We start from the raw sequence: 25501 nt of genomic DNA on the forward strand, positions 1-25501 counted from the left end.
TTTATGCTCCAGGGTCCACATATGACAGTGGCGGCAAGGAGGGTGGGACTGTCTCTGTCCTAAGTCCCCTTCAGGTGGCAGACGGGGTAGGGTCAGCATGGTTTCAGAAACTGGTGTTTCTTCCCCTGAAATCCAGACTTGCAACCGGGTCACCTGCGGCCTGTGCAGTGCCCATGGACACCCTGATGGCGGTCCTTAATTCGTTCAAGATGGAGGCGGTGCGTGGGAAGAAAGGTGCACTAAAGCGGCCCCGGCCCCCCCCCGTCCCCTTTCTCTGGGGAGAGCTCTGACGCAGACTCTGGTCCTGTTGAGGCTGTTGACCCCTGCTCTGTCTTGTCGGATGACGCTGAACAGGATCGTTCGGACAGTGAGGATGAGCCCGGGTCCGGGCGCGACAAAGCGATTTGTTGGAGCACTTATCACAGCTGTGCGTGATACCCGGAAGATTCAGGACCCAGCAGATCCCTCTGCTGATGTACCGGTCCCTTTTGGGTCCCACAAGCTAGCATGTTCACCTAAGGTGTTCCCCTATCTGACTTATTTTGACAAGTTCATTTACAAGGAATGGGGTCTCCCGCAACGGACCTTTTTCAGTCCCCAAATACATGGCGGTACGTTACCCTTTTGAGGAGAGCCTTCTCAAAAAAATGGCTCCGGTCGTGGACCCCCCCCCCAGTATCCAGGTTAAATAAAGTAACCACAATGCCGGTTCAGGGGACTCCTACATTCAAGGATCTCACGGGCAGGAAGGCTGAGGCAGTGGCTCGTTCCTTGTTTACGGTTGTGGAGTCAGCCGTGCGACCAGTACTGGCATCTGCACTTGTGTCGCAGACACTGACTGAGTGGGCAAAACTTCTGCACGGCGACTTGGGATAGCATACCAACTAGTGCAAGGCTTTAAGTAAGTCTGTGACGCGGCCCTGGATACTCTCCCTCTGTTATCCGGGGCTTCAGTGTCGGCTGTGGTGCTGAGGTGTCTAATTTGGCTAAAATGCTGGTCTGCTGACCAGGCATCCAAAAAAGCCCTGACGGATCTTCCCTTCCTTGGCGACCAGCTCTTTGGAGCCCCTTTGGATGACATTATTAAAAATGCCACCGGTGGTAAGAATACCTTACTCCTACAGGTCAGGAAGGCTAAAGAGCCACGCCGTAGGCCGGAGTTTTGACAAAACATCCCCAGCCCGACGGGACGGTCAAACATCCCTGAACCGCAAGCCTGTGAATAAAAGTGCTTCTGCATGAAGGTTTGCCCCCACCCATGTCTCGGGTGGGGGGTCGCCTTCGAGTTTGCAGCCTGGTGGTCTTCCCGGTTATCCGAACAATGGGTCTGCAATCTGATTTCCACAGGCTACAAGAGGGTTTCTCTCTTGGCCGCCGACCAGATTCTTTCCCTCCAGCATACCCGTATCCCCAGCTCGCCAGGAGGCCGTCTTGGGGGCAGGAAGGGACTTACTGAATCGTGGGATGATTGTACCGGTTCCAGAATCGGAACGATTCCAGGGATTCTACTCATCTGTTTGTGGTTCCCAAGAAGGAAGGGGTAAGTCCATTATTGGACCTAAAAGCCCTCAATCACTTTGTAAAAGTGCAGAGGTTCAGAATGGAATCAGTTCGCTCAGTAGACGCTGCACTCCCATCAAGTGGACTACTTGGCGTCCTTGGACATCCAGGATGCGTACCTGCACATACCCATATGCCTTCGGCATCAAAAATTTCTGCGGTTTGCAGTTGGAAGCCCACTACCAGTTTGTGGCTCTTCCTTTTTGGCATTGGCTCCAGTTTTGGCATTGCTATGGCAACGTGGGATAGACTATCTCCTCCTGAGGGCATCTTCCGCCTCAGAATTGGAGGCGGATGTGGCGATCAACATGCAGACCCTGCAAGAATTGGGTGGCTGTTGAACCTAAAGAAGTCGGTGATCTACCGACCCAGCGTCTGGCGTACCTAGGCTTACTGCTTTACTCCATGGAAACTAGAGTGTTTCTCCCTTCAGACAAACTGCAGACTCTTTGCTCCGCATTAAAACTGCTGATGGACCGCAAGTGGTCATCGCTCCGCTTTTGCATGCGAGTACTGGGCCTCCATGGTAGCTTCCTTCAAGGCAGTGCCTTATGCCCAGTTACACACCAGAGTCCTGCAGAAGGAGATTTTGACAAAATGGGACAAATCTCAGTTTTCTCAGGATCTACAGATCCAGGTGAGCCAGTCAGACAGACTCACTGATATGGTGGTTGAGGTCCCTGGTGATTCAGTCAGGAAAATGATTCCTACCTCCTGAGATGGACAGTGATCACAATGGATGCCAGTCTATCCGGCTGGGGTGGAGTGATGGGGGTTTAGTCGGCTCAGGGCGACGGAAGAAAACAAGTTGCCAATCACTCTGCTCGAATTGAGGGCGATCAGGCTGTGCCTCCACACATGGTCGATGAGACTGCAAGGGCGTCTGATCAGGATCCAGTCAGACAACGCCACTGTGGTGTAATACGTCAATCGCCAAGGGGGAACAAGAAGCTAAGCCGCTGCACGGGAGGTCGCTCACATACTTCGGTGGGCAGAGCGACACGTACCGGCCCTGTCAGCCATTTACATCCTGGGAGTGGAACTGGCAGGCGGACTGAGTCGACAGCTGCTGGACCCAGGAGAATGGGCACTGCATCTGGAGATATTCAGGTTACTGTGCCTGACGTGGATCTGCTGGCCTCCCGTCTCAATCGGAAGGTGCCAAGATTCGTGTCCAGGACAAGAGATCCGATGGCAGATGCGTCAGATGTGCTGGTGGCTCCGTGGGATCAGTACCAGTTGATCTACGCCTTTCCTCCACTGAAACTGTTACTATGTCTGCTTCGCAGAGTGGAAGCCGAGGGGATACTGGTTGCCCCAGATTGGCCTCAGTGTCCTTGGTACGCAGACCTGGTGCGTCTGGTGGCAGACGCTCCCTGGCGACTGCCGCTGCGAGAGGACCTTCTGCCTCCCTCCTCCTCCCTCCTCCTCCTGTAAATGCAGCAGTCTCTTCCTTTTTTTTTTTTTTTTTTTTTTTTTTTTAACAAGAAAAAACTTAACTTGTCCGGTAGATGAACAGGGCTTGAAAGACCCTGTTGACAATAAATTGGAGTTTTATTAAAGGCTTCCTTTTCTTTGGCTAGTTTAGCTATTCAGCCAGCTGTTGCAGTAAATTGGTATTTGCCAGTCCGTAAAGGATCAGATCAAAACTGCCTGATCGGCCTGACCAGGAGGATGAACTGCCTGAAAGTAAGGCAGATATTCCTTGAGCGCTGTGTTTTTGCTGTTGATACTTTAAAAGATTCAATACAGCAGATTTCTCGTCTGGCTCACTTGTCTGTACGTATGTGCAGACTTTTCTGGCTTAAGGACTGGCCAGCCGAGCTTTCTTGTAAAAAGTTATTGGCAGGTTTCTGGTTTCATGGGGGAACGTTTTATTCGGTGATCACTTGGACAAATGGATCCAAAAGATTTCTGGAGGGAAGAGTTCTCTAATTCCTGTGACGAAAAGAACTAGATGTCCCTCCTTCCTCAAATGTCTCAGCGCCAGGGCAGTTCTGCTGCCAACAGGGCGCTACGGCCAGGGGCATGCTGATCGATTTACAGGTGCAGCCCCCCACCCCCAAGGATGCCCTCACTGGACCACCAGGAATGCCACTAGGACCACCTGGGATGTCCCCCCTCCAGGTATGCCACCTTAGACCACAATGGATGCTAATCGGTGCCCACAATGGACATCACTGGCATCCATCAGTACCATACATAACAGTACACCAGTGCCCATTCGTGCCACATATTGGTGCCCATCATCAGTGTTGCCTCATTGTTGCACATCAGTGTTTCTTTATACGTGCCTGTCAGTGCAGCCCCATCAGTTCAGTTTTGTAACTGAAACTATATTTTTTTTTTTTTTTTTTTCAAAGTTTTTCATTTTTATTTGTTTAGCAGAAAATTAAAAATCCCAGAGGTGATCCAACGGCACCAAAAGAGCTCGTATTTGTGGGAAAAAATGCAAAAAATGTAGTTTGGGTACAGTGTTGCATGACTGTGCAATTGTCATTCAAAGTGCGATTAGTGCTGAAAGCTGAAAATTTGGTCTGGGCAGGAAGGTGTACATGTTCCCTGTATTGATGTGGTTAAGAGATCCTGTCGTGTGTGTGGTGTGTGCTTGGTTTTTTTTTTTTTTTTTAATTTTTTTTTCCGCCCCATCCCGCCGAGCTCGCGTGCAGAAGTAAACATATGCGTGAGTAGTGCCCACATATGAAAACTGTGTTTGAACCACACAAGTGAGTTATTGCTGTGATCAGTAGAGCGAGGGCAATAATTCTTTTCCTATACCTCCTCTGTAACTTGACATGCAACCTGTAGAATTTTTTTTTTTTTTTTAAGGATAAAAGTTTGGCGCAATTTTGAAGGGTGACATGTTGGGTATCAATTTACTCAGCATAACATTATCTTTCACAATATAAAAAAAATTGGGCTTTCTTTACAGTTGTATTTTATTTTTTTTCTTAGCTTTTTTTTCCCCAAAAAGTGCGCTTGTAAGACTGCTGCACAAATACGGTGTGACAAAGTATTGCAATGAAACTAAAGATATGTTGGTATTGCGCTGTCCCTATATTAAATAACCCTCCGAGGGTGATAAGTATAATGCCTAGTTACATAAATCAATAGTGTAATATAAAAATATATATCTATAAATGTCTACTGAATAGTATCAAAGTGCTACATTAACCACTTTCAGACTGGACCAATTTGCTGGTCAAAGACCAGACCACTTTTTGCGATTCGGCACTGCGTCGCTTTAACTGACAATTGCGCGGTCGTGCGACGTGGCTCCCAAACAAAATTGACGTTTTTTTTTTTTTTTTTTTTTTTTTTTTTTCCCACAAATAGAGCTTTCTTTTGGTGGTATTTGATCACCCCTGCTGTTTTTATTTTTTGCGCTATAAACAAAAATAGAGCAACAATTTTTAAAAAAACGCATTATTTTTTACTTTTTGTTATAATAAATATCCCCCAAAAATATATAAAAAAACATTTTTTTTTTTTTTTTTTTTTTTTTTTTTTCCCTCAGTTTAGGCCGATACGTATTCTACATATTTTTGGTAAAAAAAAATCGCAATAAGCGATTATTTATTGATTGGTTTGCGCAAAAGTTATAGCGTTTACAAAATAGGGATAGTTTTATAGCTTTTTTTTTTTTTTTTTATTTTTTTTTGTGACTGCGACATTGTGGGGGACCCATCGGACATTTTTGACACATTTTTGGGACCATTGTCATTTATACAGTAATCACTGCTATATAAATGCAGTGATTCCTGTGTAAATGACACTGGCAGGGAAAGGGTTAACCAGTGGGTGGCAGTGTAGGGGTTAAGTGTTCCTAGGGGTGTGTTACTAACTGTGGGGGGGTTGGGCTTTCATTTAGTGTACACCGATCTCTGCTCCAATCACTTGGAGCAGAGATCAGCGTCACTAGTTGCTAGGCAGAATGGAAAAATGTTGTTTACACAGCATTTCCTCCATTCGGCCGCTCCGTGAGACAATCGCGGGGATGCCCGCGGCGATCGAGTCCGCGGGTCCCGCGACCGGACTCACGGGGGTCCCGACCAGCGCCTCACGGGGGGTCCCGATGGCAGGGCGGCATCGAATATTGGACGTACCTGTACGCCAATATGCCTGCCCGTGCCATTCTGTCGACGTACATCGTCATGCGCTGGTCGGGAAGTGGTTAAATAAAATAAACACACCACAGAGGTGATAGAATCCAAACAAATGAAAATCAAGTGAACAAAGGTAAGTAACTAAACAGTCTCTTAAAAGATTACTATTTTGATAAAGTGCAGAAAAAATGAAAAAAAAAATAAACGCACTACAGAGTCAATTGAAAACCTCCACGGAAACACAACTGCTTCAATTAAGTGCAAAGCCAAAAAACAGTGAATTGATCATAAAGTGCCAAGTGCGTCTTATAAATGTGCAAATAAGTAAACACTCTCCAGAGGTGATATAAGTGAACCACCCTAATAAACAAATGATATACAAGAAAATAAAGAGAGTATACCTAGAACAAAGAGGGTACCCTCTCCTGATCACATGGGAAACTTTAGAATAAACAGCCTCTGTAGTGCGTTTACTACTATATATATTTTTTGTTTATTCCCATGTGATCAGGAGAGGGTACCCTCTTTTTGGTCTAGGTATACTCTTTCTTTATTTTCTTGTATATCATTTGTTTATTAGGGTGGTTCACTTATATCACCTCTGGAGAGTGTTTACTTATTTGCACATTTATAAGACGCACTTGGCACTTTATGATCAATTCACTGTTTTTTGGCTTTGCACTTAATTGAAGCAGTTGTGTTTCCATGGAGGTTTTCAATTGAATCTGTAGTGTGTTTACTTTTTTATTTTTTTGCATTTTTTTCTGCACTTTATCAAAATAGTAATCTTTTAAGAGACTGTTTGTTTTTAGTTACTTACCTTTTTGTTCACTTGATTTTTCATTTGTTTGGATTCTATCATCACCTCTGTGGTGTGTTTTTTTTTTTTATTTATTTAATGTAGCACTTTGCACTTTTTGATACTATTCAGTAGACATTTATAGATATATATTTTTATATTACACTATTGATTTATGTGATTAGGCATTATACTTATCACCCTCGGAGGGTTATTTAATATAGGGACAGCGCAATACCAACATATCTTTAGTTTCATATTAAGTGGATACGGCGTGATCCATTCCGGTAGTAGCAGCAGCCCCTGACATCTGATAGATCACCAGTGGTAGCGCAGGAATAAAACACTATCATCTATTCAAAGTATTGCAATGACCGTCATTTTTATTCTCTAGGGTGTTAGAAAAAAAGGAAAATTTATATCAAATACTTACCGTAATTTTCCTTTCCTGATGGGCTCCATGGCAGCATACGTGTGGGTTAGCCCCGCCTCCATAATTACCCAATAGGACCTCTACTCCCATAAATCTTTGCTCCAAGCTGCTATCCGTGTTCCGTAACTAGCCTACTCCAACATTTGGGAGGGAACTCCTGCTGCCATGGAGCCCATCAGGAAAGGAAAATTACGGTAAGTATTTGATATAAATTTTCCTTTTTCCTGACAGGCTCCATGGCAGCATACGTGTGGGAAATAACTCGCCAAACACACCCGGGTGGGCTAAAAATGTTGAGCAAAGAAACTAGAATTTTATTTTTCATTGTCCACTGACAATACTTGTAAACCAAAATTAACAGAAGAGAGCGCAGCTGGCTCTACACAATAATGGGAAACAAAGGTATTAATTGAAGACCAGGAAGCTGCTCTGCAGATCACTTCTGGTGCGACATGTCGAACTGCTGCCCAAGAGGTCGACATGCCCCGAGTTGAATGAGCCGTCACTGCCTCAGGAGGAACCATGCCCTTTGCCTTGTATGCCCTTTGAATCGTTTGGACCACCCAAGATGAGATTGATCTAACTGATGCTCGCATCCCTTTATTTTTTCCATGAAGAAGGACAAAAAGAAAGTCTGTTCGTCTGAACGAGGCTGTAGCGTCCAGATATTGTTTCAAGGTGCGACCAACATCCAGGGGATGAATCTCTTGGTTGTCTGACATTCTAAACGTAGGTAGCACGATCTCCTGATTTTCGTGAAATACTGATGTGACTTTTGGATTTGACCCAAGCATAGGGATCAGGACCACTCTGTCCGGAAAGAAAGTTAGAAATGGTTCAACTGACCCAAGATTCCTAATTTCCGACACTCTTTTGGCTGAAGTTATTGCCACCAAAAACACCGTCTTGATAGTGAGATCTCCTAAAGACAGGGGAACGTCCAAACTTTTCCCAAGATCAGAAAGAAAGTCCAGTACTAATGGAAGGTCCCATTTGGGAAACCTGGGCCTTCTTTGTGGCCTAAGCCTGATGGCTCCTTTAAAGAATTGTTGTATTAATGTATGATTCGCCCACGAAACTCCTGTAAAGGCTGAAATGGCTGAAACTTGTACTCTAAGAGAACTAACTGCCAGAGACAAGTCTAACCCTGACTGAAGGAAAGACAAGATATCTTGAACTGCCGGAGAATTATATGAATTTGACCTAGAAGACATGTGGCCCATAAATCTGGCCCATATACGCTCGTACACTTTATTGGTACTCTTCCGTCTGGCACTAAGAAGGGTTGGAATCGCTTCTTCTGGGCAACCTAGAGCTTCTAGCCTTCCCCTCTCAAGAACCATGCCCTGAGGTGTAGACAGGATGGGCACGGGTGTAACAGTGTGCCTTGAGACAGTAGATCTGGCCTGAGAGGCAGGGGAACTGGGTCCTGATAGCTGAGGAGCAACAGCAGAGGAAACCAAGGCCTGTTGGGCCAGAATGGTATTATCGCAATGATTTCCACCTTCTCCCCTCTGAGCCTGCGAAGGAACTGTAGGATTACAGGAACTGGAGGGAAGGCGTAGGCTCTCTGGAACTTCCAACAATCCGTGAGAGCATCTATCCCGAACGCCTGAGGATCCCTGAACCTCGAGTAGTATCTGTGCATCTTGCGATTGTACGGCGAAGCGAACAGATCGACCTCTGGAGATACTCCCAGAGTCAGAAGCCACTCGAAGACATCCCTGTGAAGGGACCACTCGTTGTTGTCTATTTTGACCCTTGACAGATAATCTGCTTGAACATTCTGGACCCCTGGGATGTATACAGCAGAAATGTTGACCACATTCTTCTGAGCCCAGTTCATTATCGGTTCTACTTCTCGTAGTAGAGACCCACTGCGAGTCCCTCCTTGTTTCTTTATATAGGCCACCGCAGTTGTGTTGTCCAGTCTTAACATTACTGATGACCCTGCCACCAGATGGCGAAATGCTATGAGTGCTTGAAAGGCTGCTCTCAACTCCAGGATGTTGGAGACTACATACAGCGACGGGAACGACCACCTTCCTTGAGCTACTTCCGTAAGGCAATGAGCGCCCCAACCTTTGTTGCTGGCATCTGAGGTTATTATTACCCAGGAAATGGGGACTATCGAATGATGGTTGCGTAGATTCTTCCCTTGAAGCCACCAGAGGAGAGACATCCTCATCGCTGGTGTAAGGAGTATGCGCTGTGTTTGATTGGACGAGTCCCACTGTTGCAGAAACCCTTTCTGGAAGGGACGAGTGTGCCACTGGGCCCACTTCACCATAGGGATGGTGGACGTCATTGTGCCGATCACTTTCAAGCATTGTAGAGCCGAAAGATGAGATGATTCCCAAGCCTTGTGAATCCTGTCCCGGATAACACAGATTTTTTCCTCTGGCAGAGAGATAGTGCCTTTTAATGTGTCGAACTGAGCCCCTAGAAACACGATCACTTGAGTTGGAACCAGATGGCTCTTCTCTAGGTTCAGGAGCCAACCAAACGTCTGTAGAGTGGAGATGACTAAACTCTTGTGTTCCAGAATTTGATCTCTGTCTTGAGATAATAGGAGCAAATCGTCCAGATAATGATGGAGACGAACTCCTTTGACTCGTAAAAGAGCTACTATCGCTAGGAGGACCTTGGAGAAGACCCGAGGAGATGTTGTCAACCCGAATGGGAGACAGGTAAACTGGAGGTGTTGATCGCCAACTGCGAAACGGAGAAATTGCTGGAAATCCCTTGCTACTGGCACGTGAAAGTATGCGTCCTTCAGATCGATTGAGATTAACCAATCCCCTAGCTGCACCGACTGTTGGATTGTAAGAAGAGACTCCATTTTGAACTTTTCCTTGCGAATGAAGGAATTGAGGAAGGTCAAATCTATCACTGGCCTCCATGCGCCATTTCTTTTCTGAACCATAAATAGAGGAGAATACATGCCTTCGCCACGTTCGTCTTCTGGCACTGGCACGGCTGCGCCTTGATCCAGCAAACAACTTACGTAGGTCAATAGGACCTGTTTCTTTTCCTCCGAGCCTGGAATCGTTGTGGGAATGAACCTTAATCTCGGAGTGTTGATGAAAGTCCACTTGTGACCCGAGGAAACCGTCTTGACGGTCCAATAATCTTGAATTGAGGCCGCCCAAACATGTCGGTAGTGAAGAAGGCGAGCCCCCACCTGACATGATTGAGCGGGCCCAATTTCAAAAAGATTTGGTAGAATCTTGATTACCTGCGGAAGCCCCCTTTGAGGTTTTCTTAAGGGAGGATTGTCTGGACCTCCAAGATCTAGAGAACTCCCTGCCGGGTCTGTAACTGCGCGCTTCTCTAGCGCGATCCGAGGTCTGCCTTCTTGGAAAGATACGTTTTTGGTTTTGAAGACGTCTGTCTTGAGGGAGGAACCCAGACCTCCCACCTGTGGCCCGGGATATGGCGCTATCTAGTTTATTACCAAACAAGGAGGTTCCCTCAAATGGTATACGACACCATGCCTGCTTAGATGTTGGATCCGCCAACCAGGGACGGAGCCACAAAGCACGGCGTGCCGAGACTGCTGCCAACATAGCCCGAGACAGAAGGCGGGTAATGTCAATAGATGCCTCCCCCAAAAAGGCTGATGCCATTCTGATCTCCTGAATGGGAGAGTCTTTAGCCGTATTCACCGAGATACCTCTCAAGAACTCTTCAACATTGTCGGCCCATGTTTCAATAGCCTTTGAGACTGCGGCTAAAGCCAAAGTTGGTTTACAAGCCATCCCTGAAGTTAGATATATTCTTTTCAGATCTGAGTCAATTCTTCTCTCTAACGGATCTTTGAAAGATACCGTGTCCTCCAAAGGGAGAGTCACGTATTTTACTAAACGCATAAGTGCTGCGTCTACCAGAGGAGCTGATTCAAGGTGCTTCACATCATCCTCCTTAAAGGGGTACAATTTAGACACCTTTGATTGCATGGAGCTCTTCCTATCAATCTTGCTCCACTCTTCAGTAATGATTTCTCCCAATTCAGATAGGAAAGGAAAATGTTGCCGTTCCTTTTTGAGTTGTTTGAAAAACTTTCTTTGTTTGGGGAGGGGAGAAGTAGTGGGTTCTTCCCATTTTAAAGCTTCTTTCACTGCCTTGACAAGAGCAGGTACTAAAGCATAATCAAATCCTACTCCTGGATCCTCTGGATCCGATTCGCTGTCAGACAAGAGCACAGAGTGGTGGCTTGGTTGAGAAGATTCCCCAGTCTCTTGTAAGAGCCCTTCACCACCTGAAGGACATAATGGGTCTGAGGGGGATTCCATAGCGTGATGAGCTTCCCTCTGCTGCAGGGATTCCTTTACCACCCTTCTCACCATAGATTCTAAGCGTTGATCCGCACCATCTCTTTCATCTGCGACTTTAGAGAAGCAATGATCACAGAGCGATTTGTCTGATGGGATGGGCATCTTACAGCCCCAACATGAATTAACTGGTCCTCTGCTTGAGTGCGAGTGACCACTGCGTTGTTCAGATCTGGAAGACCTACGGTAACCAGACTTTGATGATGATTTGCGGTGGTGCGATTTTGACGATCCACTGCGACTATGCGCACTGTAATGCGGTTCAGACCTAGAAGGGCTATAAGGAAATATACAAGAAAAGAGAGAGATACAGACCAGGCTGGTATCAAATGCTAAGGAATACTCCACAAATACACAGCAATCCAGCCATGCACATACCTGTTACAAGCGGGCAGGTCACTGGTAGGCAGTGAGGCATCCATGACTAAAAACGCTGACTGTAACAACAATAAACCCTCATAAGCAGCCATACAAAACACAGGAGCAACAATACATCAGAGCAGATCATAACCTACCTTACACCAACCAGAGAATGGCCCCGGGAAGTTGCTGAATCTCCTGCAATCATTCCCAAATCCTGACATCTCTCACTGTGTTTTAAATATGGCGCCCATGACGTCATCAGCGGCGTCAGACGCGAGATGCCCGCGCGCATGCGCGGGAACCAAGCCTCGCTTTGGATATGGGTCTGCGCATGCGCAGAACGCAGCGCTGGACCCGGAAACAGGGGGAGAAAGGCTGCTGGAACGCGGAAGCGTCAGCGCCTATACACAAGAACCAGCTGGCATATGAAAAGACACAGGTAGAAAAGAAAACACATAAACACTGCTGCCATGAAAAACGGAATTTTTACAGCTCACCACTCCACCAACGATCGTCTGGCCGAACAGGTTCAAGCACACACCACCGATCCACCGGGCAGATAATGGCCACCTTACATAGCAGGTAATAAGCCGTGCGCACTTATCTTCGGATAAACAAAGTCTTCAGCGCTACTCTGCCATACACTCCATACCCATGCTTAACAGACAGGGCCTATCGGAGGAACAAAAAGCTTGATAGTCAGCCGACTTGATCGTAGTGAAGATCTCTTCAGATAGGAAACACCTGTCCTATGGAGGAGGACAAAAAAGGAACACGGATAGCAGCTTGGAGCAAAGATTTATGGGAGTAGAGGTCCTATTGGGTAATTATGGAGGCGGGGCTAACCCACACGTATGCTGCCATGGAGCCTGTCAGGAAAACAGTTTTTAACTTGTAAACAACCCATCTAAGAGGCTCGGTCCTTAAGTGGTTAAAGGACCATGGCATCTCGTGACCATTGGTGTCTACTCTAGTGAATGCTAGAAAAGCTGTTGCTGGGAAAATTTTATCTTAAGGTCTGGAAGACTTGTACTTCTTGGTGTGAAGCCAGAAAATGGCATCCTTGGAAATGTGATTGGGAGAATTATCTTCTACAGTCTGCTGTGGAAATCAAACTTTGAGTACAATCAGAGGTCAAGTTTTGGCCCTTTCTGTATTTTTCCTCTCTAGCCACCCATTAGGTCACCTATGTGTGATTGGGACTTTAAATTGGTTCTGTCTGTGTTTCAGAAACAACCATTTGAGCCTGTTAAGGAAATTCCATTAAACTTGCTGTTAAGCAAGCTAGCCTTCCTGATGGCCACGGCTAGAAGGGTGTTGGAGTTTGTGGCCCTTTCATGCAGGGAACTGTACTTGATCCTTGACCATGACAGCCATAAGACCTGTTCCATACTTTTTTGCCAAAATTTTAATTGGGACATTATGTTGCCATTTATTTATTTTTCCTTTCAGCCTCGTTTGTTGGAAGAGAGGCTGCATTCTTTGGACATTGTCCAGGCAGTCAAGGTTTATTTGTCTAGATATGCGGAGATCCAAAGATTGGAAATTTTTTTTTTTTTTTTTTTTTTTTTTTTTTTTACCAAAAGGACCCAAGAAGGGGCGGGCAGCTTCCATTGCCAATTGAGTCCGTCAATTGGCCATTCAGGCCTACGGTCTGAAATGTAAAGCTCCTCCCTTTTTTAGGGTGAGAGCTCATTCTACCAGGGGTGTAGTAACCTCCTGGGCTTTTTGCCATCGGGTATCTGTGGCTCAGATTTGTAAGGCTGCTACCTGGTCTTCAGTGCATACGTTCACAAAATGTTATCCAGAGGATGTTCGAGCAGCCGAGGGTTCAGCTTTAGGCCTCAGTCTACTGCGGACTGCTGTTTTTAAGTTCAATAAATACAATAACTGCAGAGGTGATCAAATATCACCAAAAGAAAGCTCTATTTGTGGGAAATTTTGTTTGTTTGGGTATAGAGTTGCACGACCACGCAATTGTCAGTTAAAGCGACGCAGTGCCGTATCGCAAAAAAAATGGACATTGAGCAGCCAAATCTTCCAGGGCTGAAGTGGTTAAGGGATTTGTATGAAAGCCTGTGGTAAATGTTAACAGCATTACAAGATCCTCCTGTGATTCCTCCTTCCCCTGGTAACTATTTGGATTAAAATGCGGAACAACTCCTTCCTCCTGGTTACCAGCAACCTCCTCTCATATATGTCACATGAAGAAACAGAGGCTTGCAATAGTGTAATATCCTTTTTAAAAAGATTTATTGCAACTTAAACACCGCAAGAATTACACTTGCATTTCATGATATAAAAAAAACACACCTTGGTATACTCATGTGTGATGATGGGTTGATCGTGTCACTTGAAACACTTCTTTTTTTTTTTTTTTTTTTTTTTTTTTTGGAGCCATGTCTCCCACACGTGCAATTGTCGTTTTAAAGAGACGCAGTGCCAAATCGCAAAAAAAATGCTCTGGTCAGGAAGGGGGTAAATTCTTCCGGGCCTGAAGTGGTTAAGTTTTTAGCAGCTCGCAAGGGTTTTCCCTATTTGCAGGAGGGACGGGTGTTCAGCTGCCAGAGCAATCGGTTTGAAATCATTGACAGTTGACATACGAATCTTGCACATCTGATTAACCACTTCCCACCCGGCCAATGGATATAAACGGCCGGGTGGGCGCTCTCTCCTTCTGAGTGGACGCTCACAAACGTCCGTCAGGAGGGGGGATTGCTCGCCCGTGCAGCGGCGCAATCCCGATAAGCTCATGTCACCCAGACACGGTGCCTCTCCAATCAGCAGGAGGGCTCTGTGATTGGCCCTCCTGATCACATGACAGCCGTGTTAATCACAGCCATCATGTGATGTAAACACAGAGCTGGTTGCTAGGCAATCGGCTCTCCTCACACGGAAGTTGTCGGTGAGGAGAGCGGATCGCTGCAGCCAGCTGGTGATCAGTGAGTATGAGCTGTCTTTTACAACTTTTTTACTCACTGATCACCAACCACCAACCTAGTGTCAAAATACATGTCCCTAAAACACACCCTCAAATAATAAAAACATATGTCCCACTAAAATGACATGTCCCAATGATTATCTGCACATATGTCCGTGATCGCCTGTGCACATCTGTCTGTGATCATGCAAAACCAATTGTACAATTAGAATTTCCATTCCCCCCCCAAAAACATGTAGCGCATTACATTTTTGGGTTAAATTTTTTTTTTATTTCCAAATAGTTTTTTTTTTTTTTTTTTTTTTTTCGCTTATCGCCAAAAATTTTAAATTGTAGTCGTGAATAAATACCACCAAAAGAAAGCTCTAATTGTGCGAACAAAATTATAAAAATTTCATTTGGGTACAGCGTAGCCTGACCACGCAATTCTTCTTGAAAGTGTGAGAGCGCGGAAAAATGGTCTGGGAAGGAAGGAGGTGAAAGTGCCCAGTATTGTGGTTAAATACATGGATGGGTGCCCAGCCCTGGAAGAAGTCTGTCTCTGCATCCAAGGCCATACATCTGTCTCTGTACAGATGTAGATGCGTTTTTTTTTTTTTTTTTTTTTTTTTAAGGAACTTGACAGGTAGGTTGTTCCAAACATCTTGGAGACCTAACCACAGATCTTCTGTGGATGCAGGCTGCCTCATATTCTTCCGCCTCTTCATGTAATTGCAGAAGGACTCAATGTCATGGCTCTGTTGGGACCAATCCGTCACTTTCAGGACTCCTTGTTCTTATTTACACCGAAGATCGTTCTTAATGACATTTTACTTTCTGGTTTCCAGGTCGAAACAATGATGTAATATATCTCAGCAGTCATCGGTAGGAGAGGAGGGCTAAGGGCAGATGGATTCCAGGAAGTAAATGCTACGTGAATCATATATGGCTATGGGCAGAAATGCTAGGGAAGTGATATCTCTGCAAAATAAAGCATGGAGACTAGAGGTCGACCGATATATCGGCCGGCCGATATATCGGCCGATATTTGCCGTTTTTTAAATAATCGGCATCGGCCGATTGTGCTACAGCGGGACTTTGAAATGACTTCTGTAAGAAGTCAGTGTAAGTTGCCTGAGTCGTCATAGCAACACTTTCCTCCTCTCTGGGCAGGCTGCCAAGAAAAGAACTAAATGATACAATGTTTACACTGAATGAATGAAGTCATCTCTGTGTGTAGAAGTTCTCAGTTTAACCATTTAAAGACTAAATCTTTTCTGACACTTGTTGCTTACAAGTAAAAATCCTGTATTTTCTGCCAGAAAATCACTTAGACCCCCCAAAAATTATATATATTTTTTTAGCAGAGATCCTAGGGAATAAAATAGCGGTTGTTGCAATATTTTATGTCACGCGGCATTTGCACAGAGGTCTTTCAAATGCATTTTTTTGGGAAAAAAATACACTATTTAAAAATAAAATAAAAACCGTAAAGTTAGCCCATTTTTTTTTTTTTTTTTTTTTTTTTTTTTTTGACTACCTGTTTTTATTTAATAGGTTTTTATTTATTTATTTATTTATTTTTTTTTTTAATCTAAATCATACATACAAGTAAACTGATTGGAGGTTTGTTTTGTTTAATAAATGTTTAAGTGCCCGTTCACACAGGGGCGACGCAACTTGCAGCGCGACTCACAGACACGACCTGCACACGACTTCAGCGCCGACTTGCAAAACGACTTCTGTATAGAAGTCAATGCAAGTCGCCTGAAGTTGCCCCAAAAATAGTACATGAACCTTTTTCTAAGTCGGAGCGACTTGAGTCGCTCCTATTAGAACGATTCCATAGTACAGAACGGAGCGCGACTTGTCAGGCGGCTAAGTCGCCTGACAAGTCGCGGTAGTGTGAACGGGCACTAAATGTAAGACATTTTCTGTATCACTTATGAAGACTGCTTTCACACTGGAACGGGCAGGCGTTGATGGTAAAACGCAAGTTTTAGCGGCTCTTTACCATCATTTTAGCGGTGCTATTTGGCTGCTAGTGGGGCACATAAAACCCAGCTAGCGGCCAAGGAAGAGGTTAAATGCGCCCATGAAGCACTGCTGCCAAATCGCATTGCATGCGCTTCGGCAGTGGTGCCCATTCATATCAATGGGCAGGAGTGGTGGAGGAACGGTATACACCACTCCAAACGTGCTGCTTGCAGGACTTTTTTTTTAAGATCCTGCCAGCGCATCGCCTTAGTGTGAAAGCACTCTGTCTTTCACACAGACTGCAGGGGAGCCATTTTGCAGGCACTTTACAGGCGCTATTTTTAGCCCAAAAGCGCCTGAAAAACGCCCCAGTGGGAAAGGTGTGTTAGATCAAGGGGGATTAAAAAATAAAAAATAAAGGAAAAAAATAAATAAATAAAATAAAATCGGCCCAAAAAAATCGGCATCATATATCGGCTATCGGCCATCATGATTTCTAAATATCGGCGTCGGCCAGAGAAAAACCCATATCGGTCGACCTCTAATGGAGACCTGGATGGGCAGGGGAGTTTGCTTTGAATAATAAAAAAGCATTTTTGGCTTGTGGTGCTCAGATGCAGTGTACTTCTGCTTTCACACCCTTCTGTACTTGTGTTCAGGGAATGGGCACAATTTTTATAAATGGCGCTGGGCAATATGAATGCAGCAACAGTTGAAAATTGGTGTCCAGGACCTAAAGTTGGACTCCAGGCAGCTCTAAACCACAAACGAATGCAGCTCTGTAGTCAATAATACATTTATTAAACTGGAGTTTGACCTGGTCAAGTCCTTTTTGTACAGCAGAGCTAAGACTTGGAGAGGGAGGAGCAGCACAATGAATTGGTCAACTTGGAAATGCTGCTGAAGCAAAGCAAGCTAGAGATCGTTGATGGGCTGTTTCTTCTTTGAATGTTCAGTCACAGGCTGCTGCTTAAAGTGGTAGTACACACTGCTTGGCCAGTTGTATCTATAGATAAGCTTACAATAAAACTGTAATTACAGTGACTATCTCCTAAATGTGCACACTGGCGCATGCGCATTGCGCTCCCAATGGTTGGCTGTGCCCTGCCTCTCGTGCATGTGTGTGGGAGTGATGCAATCATGGCTCGGCCATTCAAATGGCTGAAGCCTATTAATCGGAGTGAAGATGGAAGCCGTGTCAGTGACAGCACTCAGCTGGAGGGATCTGTTCTGTGGTAAGTCTTTCATAATGTGGTGCACCTGACCGATTTACATGGCAGAATCCCAGTGGGGGTTCCTGGGGATTGGCTGGTTTGTTGCCCACCAGACAAGGCTAAGTTGTGTAAATCTTGGAACTGGATGAAGTACAAATTCTTTGTGAGGTAAATGGGTCCACATCACACCCTAACGGCCTCAGTATGAGGGTTGGAGAAGCTGAATTGTGTTGGCTTGAACAAAATGAGGTCAAAATGAGTCCTGTGTATTGCATTCACTTTATTTCATTTATAGTTCATTGTGAATGTTTAAACCTAGCTTGTGATTTCTAGAACCTAGTAACGTGGTGGTATTTCTTATCTTTTGCAGAGTTGGTGTATTGGAAGACTCCTTTACCTGCCTGGGTATCTTCTGCGCCATCTTTTTTTTCCCAATTGGGATCCTGTTCTGTCTTGCCTTGAGGCAGCGAAGATGCCCCAATTGTGGTGCCACGTTTGGTTAAGAAGACAAACTGAGGCAACGTTCTTTATCCACCACTTCTTAATCTCCTCTCAGTGCACAATCCTTCTCTGTAAATTTAAATGGCATCTTTGTATCCGGGTGTATGATCAGTCTATATAGGTGGGGACAACAACTCTGTGCCATAGAGACACATGGAAGTATAACCCTTCCAGACACCAGTGCCTTCAGAGACTCTACCAATATCCCATCCCTTGGCTGATGACATGAAAATAGGTTCCCTTCGCTCGTGTTCACCTAGTTCTGTGTCCATTTTTGTGTTTATGCCTTTTTCTTCTGTCTTTGAAAAACTGTAATTTTATAGTAAAATGATACAGCACTGTGAAACAAGTTTGTCCTCCATTAAGATGAACAAATGGTATATTATGCAGCTGCATTCTTAATATAAATATATATAATTTTTTTTTTTTTTCTTTTATGTGTTTGAAAATGTACAGATCTAAAATGTTCCCATGATCTACTTGTTTTGGCCAATCCCTTTTATGAACCTCTGTAGCCTAAGAAAGCAGCTTATTGATTTATTAAGAGCCAGTAACAATATTGCTGAACCAAAAGATCTTTTAGTATAATAAAATGCCTATCTTTGTAGAATACAGGATTCAGATGCTTGTTATAGTTATTTTGGTCTCTGGTTAATTTAAATTGATGGCTTGCATGTGGGACATGTACCACTGACGGTACTTGAATGACCTGGAGTGGAAGTGTGGAGGACCAGAAGGCTCATATAAGGCTGGTTCCTGCAAAGTAGTGCTTTTTGAGGTTTTCGAAAACCCTAATAGCCATCCTGAATAAGGCAGCTTCCTGACTGGATATAGGCTGCCCAAGGTAATACAGCAGATATTTTAATTACAAAGTTGAAGATGGCTACTTGGGACACTGTTTTTGTACAATACATATTTGCAACGCCCACCATTTTATTCCACAGGGTACATGCAGTCAAAGTGTTTTGGGGTTGCAAGTAATCTTCAGCCATTAAGAAAAAGGGGTAGGGAAAGTTGTGTTCAGAATACAAGTGCTGGTGACACCACATGTATGCCATGTTGGGCATCTCCAGCTGCACATTATTTCAACTTTTTTTTTTTTTTTTTTTTTTTTTTTTTTTTTTTACAGCTTAAGTTTACCTAAAATAATCATCACAAGGGACAATTCTTGACTGCAGTGAGATGTCCACCTTTTGCTGAAATCTAAGTAACTGAGCAAAAACTGGCAGCATGGTGAAACTGCAGTAAACAATCCCTTTATTTAAAGAGGAAGTAAACCCTGATGAGTTTACTTCCTCTTTGATTCCCTGCAAAGGTAAAGCATAATGGACTACTATGCATCGCATGGTAGTCCATTATGTGTCACTTACCTGACACAGGAGCCAGCGAACTCACCGCTGTCCCCTGAAGTCTGGAGCGTCCATCTTCTCGGTGGATCTCGCTGCTCCGCCGCTGTCGTTTGACAGAGGAGCCACTTGCGGTGCATGCGCCGTAGACAGCGGTGCCTGTCTTTTGGCAAATATCTCCTAAACCATGTAGGTTTAGGAGATATTGCTTGGACCTACAGGTAAGCCTTAATCTAGGCTTACCTGTAGGTCAAAGTGGTTTGTAAGGGTTTACAACCACTTTAAAGACAGATGTGTAAAATCACATTAGTAGAAATGCAAATGCTTTTAAGCCAACCAGGGCCTTATTCGTTGCTGAAATCTTTATCCTCCAGGTTCTCCACCCCCACCGCCATAAACTTCTGGTGCTTCGGGCTTTAATAGATCTAAGGGGCTGTGATGGGTGCTCTATCAAGTGTGACCAACGTCTCCATTCATAGAAGTCATCCCTGCAGTTTCTGTGGAGGATAGGCGGATGATTGATGGCTCCGTCCCCTAAGTTCATAGATCCGGTTTTCTTTCATTCATAGAAGCTGTAGTAACAACTTTCTATGAATTGAACGGCTGTGGGGAGGGGGCATTCTGAGGAGGAAGGTTTCAGGGAAAGGACGATGCATCTCACTAAAGGTAAGTAATATCCCTTGTATTAATTGATTTATTTTTAGGTAAACTTCGGCTTTGAGCACCCTAAAACTGGGGAGTGCTATTATTCAGATCATCCAGTTACTGCAGCTTTGAGCTCCTGTTCTGCTCATGGCTCACTAACTACCTTAACCTCCCTGGCGGCATGATTAGGTCAGATTTTTGATGCTCAAAGTGGTACGATTGTTTTACATGGAAATTTGTTGTTTTTATATTGTAGGCCTGTAATTCTTAGGAATAACACGCTTGAATCTGTCCAAACAGTCTGGTAAACAGCCCGGGTATAAAAGTTTGAAACACCATTATTTGTTATAATGTAATCGCATAAAAAAAAAAAAAAAAAATTTAGCATAGTTGCAGAATTGTTGCTGTCATTACTTTCAGTGTCTGATGCCTAATTTCCCCGCAAATCACTAGCGCTCAATTCTGCAAGTGATTCTAATTTATTATCGCTGTTTTCTAGCTGGTCTAAAGCCGCTTTTGATGTAAAAGGACCGTTTGGGTTGCTATGGACAATCTCCAGTTTCCAGGCAGAATGAACAGTTATATATATATATATATATATATATATGGTGCATGCAGGGCACTGGCTTAAACACTAGGGACAAAAGAGGTGAAATTATTTGATCTTGCAGACTACATTGCTGTATGTATTGTGTAATTCACTCTTTGAATTTGGCGCTGTGCACTGTCCCTGTGTGTCGCCAAGCTCGCAGGGAACTGAGCCCGACACTGATGCATCAAGTGTAGACATGGCTCACATGCAGCGGGGAGACTTCACAGGATCCTGGGGACAAGGTAAGTAACTGGATACTGCGATGCCGAGTGGCTTGGGGTTTTCTGCTTTAGGTACTGAAAATCCCATACACCCACCCCCCCCCCCAGCCACACTTGAATACAACCAGGGAGGTTTAAGGTCTTGAAGGGGCCAAGTATAACACTTTGATCATCAAGGCAGGTTGAGATTTTCTTAAAGGATCACCATGGGTTGGAGGCCTCTGAGGTGCATCATAAGATGGATACAACAGACATACTGGAGGAGGTTTACTAAAACTGGTGCACACAGAATCTGGTGCAGCTGTGCATGGTAGCCAATTGGCTTCTAACTTCAGCTTGTTCAATTAAGCTTTGACAATGCAACCTGGAAGCTGATTGGTTACTATGCACAACTGCACTAGATTCTGTGTGCACCGGTTTTAGTAAATCTCCCCCACAGTGGTGGAAACTAGCACTCCTCGCTATACTAGCTTAGGTTGTAGCTATCTTCTGTTCTCTCTCGGTCATCTGGAACTGTTTACAGTATGGAGACAGGTATAAAGTACATTGTATAGAAGTTATGTTCACAGTCAGAAGAATATTACCATTTTTAAAGGGCACACCATCCTACACAAAAGATACGTTTTATTTTTATTAATGCAATGGACCAGACCTGTCTGTAGTGGGACAATGCTGTGTCCCAAAAAAAAAAAAGTGGTGTTGGTGTGTTTCAAACCATCACAATAAAATAATCCAATCTTCTTAGACCTTGCTATATATATATATATATATATATATAGCATTTTTTTATTTTTTTACAATTGATCTGTATAAAGAGCAGTCTGAGGTTATGGATGTTCTCAGTTTAGATTTGTATGGTACCTATTTCTGATACTGCCCAATGAGAGGAAATTATATCACACAGTATCTAGAAAAAAAAAATGGGGTACACAAGAGATTTTCCCATGGGGTACCTCCCATGGTACAGAAACCCTTCAAGGAAAATCTCTAAGATGTTTCACAATGAGGACAAAGTGACAGGTTCTGATGAAAGAACTTCCACCTTCCACTTATATTTACGTTTTTTGTTGCACTTCCCTATTGCTTTGTCAGAATTAGGCTGCATTCACACCTGAGCGTAGCTTTTCCAGCGGTTTTTTACCGCGATTTGCCGCGAATTTGTGCAGGGCAAAAGGTCACCAATGTTAAAAGAAGAAAAACGCCCAAATCAGCCCGATTCGCGCGAAAAAAGGGTCTGCAACTTGTTTGAGCTTCAGGCGACTTGGAGTGGAGATGTGAACTATCTCCATTGAGAAAAATGAATTTTTTTTCCCCTCCAGCGTTTTGTAGCTTCAGGCATCAAGCTACACAACGCTCAGGTGTGAATGGGGTCTTAGTGATGGACGAACTTCCGACGAGACGTTTCGCGAACGTGGCCGATAGTTTGCGAACCATAACGTTCACGGCGGGCCCTATTGACTTCAATGGGAGGCGAACTTTGCAAACCTACAGGTCGAATTTGCAGCCACAAAATAATTACTAGCTGTGCAAACATAGTCCCACCACATGGCCAATGACATAACACATGTATGAGGTGAATCTGGGATCGACAACTACAAGCATTCTTCTTTTTTTTTTTTTTCTCATATCGTCTTCCAGGACAGCCTCTGAGATATAGGGCTCCTCCCTCCGGGACAGGAAACACGTCAACCCAATCAAATAAAAGGTGTGGTCCTCCAGGCCCTCCTCAGTTTTTTTTTGTGTTTCCTGCCGGACGGTAAGGAGCACGTCGGAACTAGTAAGGGGAGCTCCTTCTCAGGGATTGGCCCTGGGGGGAGCACCTGGTGGACCTGACCCTTAGCACCCCTCGGTCCGTTCGGAGGGAGGAGAGGGTAGCTATCAGTCCCCGCTGCCATTTAAACGTTCGGAGAGAACGGGAGCCCGATGGGCGGGAATCTCCCCCCTCTGTAGCGCTAACCGCTCGTACCTGGTCGGTCGGATGGCGGGCGAGGGACGTTCGTTTCACCGGCTGGCGTTCGGGTACTGTGAGCGGTGCGTTCGTAAGGAACGCACGGCGTTGCGGCGTAGTCTTTGCGTTCCGCCATCCGGAAGTGGGAGAGACGCATTTCCGCCGGATTCGCGTCATCTGGGGGCGCCGCAGGACCTGTTCCAGTCCTTTGGGCGCGGCGGTGTGACTACAGGGTTGCCTGGAGCGGTGTGAAGGCTCAGAGAGACTGAGTGAGACACAGGAACCATGGAGAGTGCAGTTGTGCAGGTGGACTCCGGTTCAACAGGCTCCAGTACCTCTCAGGTAAGCTTGGTGAGGGCAGACCAGGACTTACACTGGGGGGGTGGAGGGGTCACTCTGACCTTAGTACCTTCCCGCGGTGAAGAACCTGCTGGTGAAGGGGGGCACTTCCTAGGCAGACCCTAGAAGCACATTGGTGTGGTCAGGGGTGGTATTGTAATGGGACCCTGTTTTTTCGTTGTTTTTTTTTAGGTTAAACAGGACAGAGCCCAGATACCTTTGCCCAGAAGGAAATGTGCCGTGTGTGGGGCTAAGTTAGGCACTGGTTGGGAGAAGCCGCTTTGCCCGGATTGTGTCAGTAGCCTGGTGAAAGAGGACTCGGTGGCAGTTTGTCACAATGTTTTGACGTCCGTAAAGGATGAGATAGCATCCACCTTCCAGTCATTTAAAAGCATGATGGATAGGGTGCAGGGTCCTTCTGTCTCTTTACCCAGGGCCGTGAGTATGCCCTCCTTATCCGAACCAAGTCAGGAGGAGGAGGTGGATAGGGAGAGGTTACCTAGGTCATTAGCCTCCTCTAGGACAGAATCTACTTCGGAGTCTGAGGGGGAGGAAGAATCCATTAGATCAGCCAGATACAAGCTGTCTTTGGACGATGTGGGTGACCTCCTCAAGGCTATATATGACACTTTGGAGATCAGGGAAAAACAGGTCCAGCTTTCAAAACACGACATGATGTATCAGGGGTCGAGTGTGCTGAAAGACAGGGTATTCCCCGTCCATAAATCGCTAGTTGAGGCGATTCTGCTGGAGTGGGAACAACCGGAAAAAAGGCCATTTTTTTTCAGGTAGCCTTAGAAGGAGGTTCCCTTTTGAGACGGATGCGGTGCATCCCTGGAACAAGGTTCCCAAATTGGATGCTCCCTTGGCTAAGATCACTCAGGGATCCTATGGATAAGAGGGGAGATGTGCTGCTTAAGAGAGCCTGGGATGCCTCTTCCATTGGGCTTAAACCAGCCTTAGCAGCTACCTGTGTGGCCAGAAACTTAGAGTGTTGGCTTACACAGTTACAATCGCATATTTCTGCGGGCACTTCTAGGCAACAGCTGTTGAAGTCCTTTCTGCTACTGTTCAAGGCAGTGGGGTTTTTGGCCGATGCCTCTGCAGAATCAGTCAAATTGGCTGCTAGATCTGCAGCACTAGTGAACGCTGCCAGAAGGGCCGTTTGGCTTAAAACCTGGTCAGGTGACGCAGCTTCAAAATTGAAGCTATGTGGATTACCCTTTTCAGGGGACCATTTGTTCGGGCCCGGCCTGCAAGAGGCGTTAGAGCGCACGCAGGATAGGAAGAAAGCTTTCCCAGAAAGGAAAAAGAGACCTGAGGGGAAACGCCTTTTTCGAGGCCCTAGGCAGCAGAACCTGCAGGAAAGGGAGGTTCGCCCCAAAAAGCATTGGACGGGTCACAAGGGAAGGGGTAGAGGAGGAATCTTATTCAATCCTCCTCAACCCTCCCCTAAAACCCAGTGACTCCTGCGTCCCGGTGGGAGGAAGACTGGGCAAGTTCCTCCCACAATGGGATGCTTCAACCGAAAGTCCGTTCATTCGAGATGTAATAAGGAACGGCTACAGGTTGGAGTTTGGTTCAGTTCCCCTCCCAAATTTTCAAGTAACAAGGTTACCAAGGGACCAAGAGAAGGCAAAGGCTCTGGGTCTTCTTCTGGGGGATCTGGTGGACCAAGAAGTACTGGTGCAGGTGCCTCAGGAGGAGCGAGGCTTGGGGGTTTACTCCCACGTATTCGTGGTAAAGAAACCTTCGGGAAAGTTCAGGCTAATACTGAATCTCCGCCCCCTGAACAGATTCATAAAATACAAGCGGTTCCGGATGGAGTCAATCTTCTTGGTAACCAAGTTTCTGTTTCAGGGCTGTCACATGGCCACCGTGGATCTCAGGGATGCATATTTGCATATCCCGATTCATCTGGAATCTCAGAGATTTCTCAGGTTGGCAGTGAGGTTGAACACGGGTGTGTTACACCTCCAGTTTCGAGCTCTCCCTTTCGGGCTTTCAGCCTCACCAAGGATCTTTACAAAGGTTCTGGCAGAGGCACTGGCCCCATTAAGGCTCAAGGCTATAACCGTGATTCCATATCTGGACGATCTACTGTTCATAGCCCAGTCGGCCCAACAGCTGCTGAAGGATGTACAGGAGGCCTTGGGTTTCCTGCGCTCACTGGGGTGGCTAATAAACCAGGAAAAATCCCAGT

General features: G+C 45.4%; 1 protein-coding gene across 1 annotated transcript in view; it reads left to right on the forward strand.

Moving 5' to 3' along the window:
- Window positions 1-18817, forward strand: part of BRI3 (brain protein I3) — a 40531-nt gene extending 21714 nt beyond the window's left edge. The window contains exon 3 of the mRNA XM_077449043.1: window positions 18077-18817. Within this exon, the coding sequence (XP_077305169.1) occupies window positions 18077-18209 (133 nt within the window). The 3' untranslated portion in view covers window positions 18210-18817. The remainder of the gene's footprint in view (window positions 1-18076) is intronic.
- Window positions 18818-25501: the final 6684 nt, after the last annotated feature.

Source organism: Lithobates pipiens, unplaced genomic scaffold (assembly GCF_037356315.1).
Source record: "Lithobates pipiens isolate NorthernLeopardFrog02 unplaced genomic scaffold, aLitPip1_a1.2 Scaffold_22, whole genome shotgun sequence".
In the NCBI taxonomy this organism is placed as follows: Eukaryota; Metazoa; Chordata; class Amphibia; order Anura; family Ranidae; genus Lithobates; species Lithobates pipiens.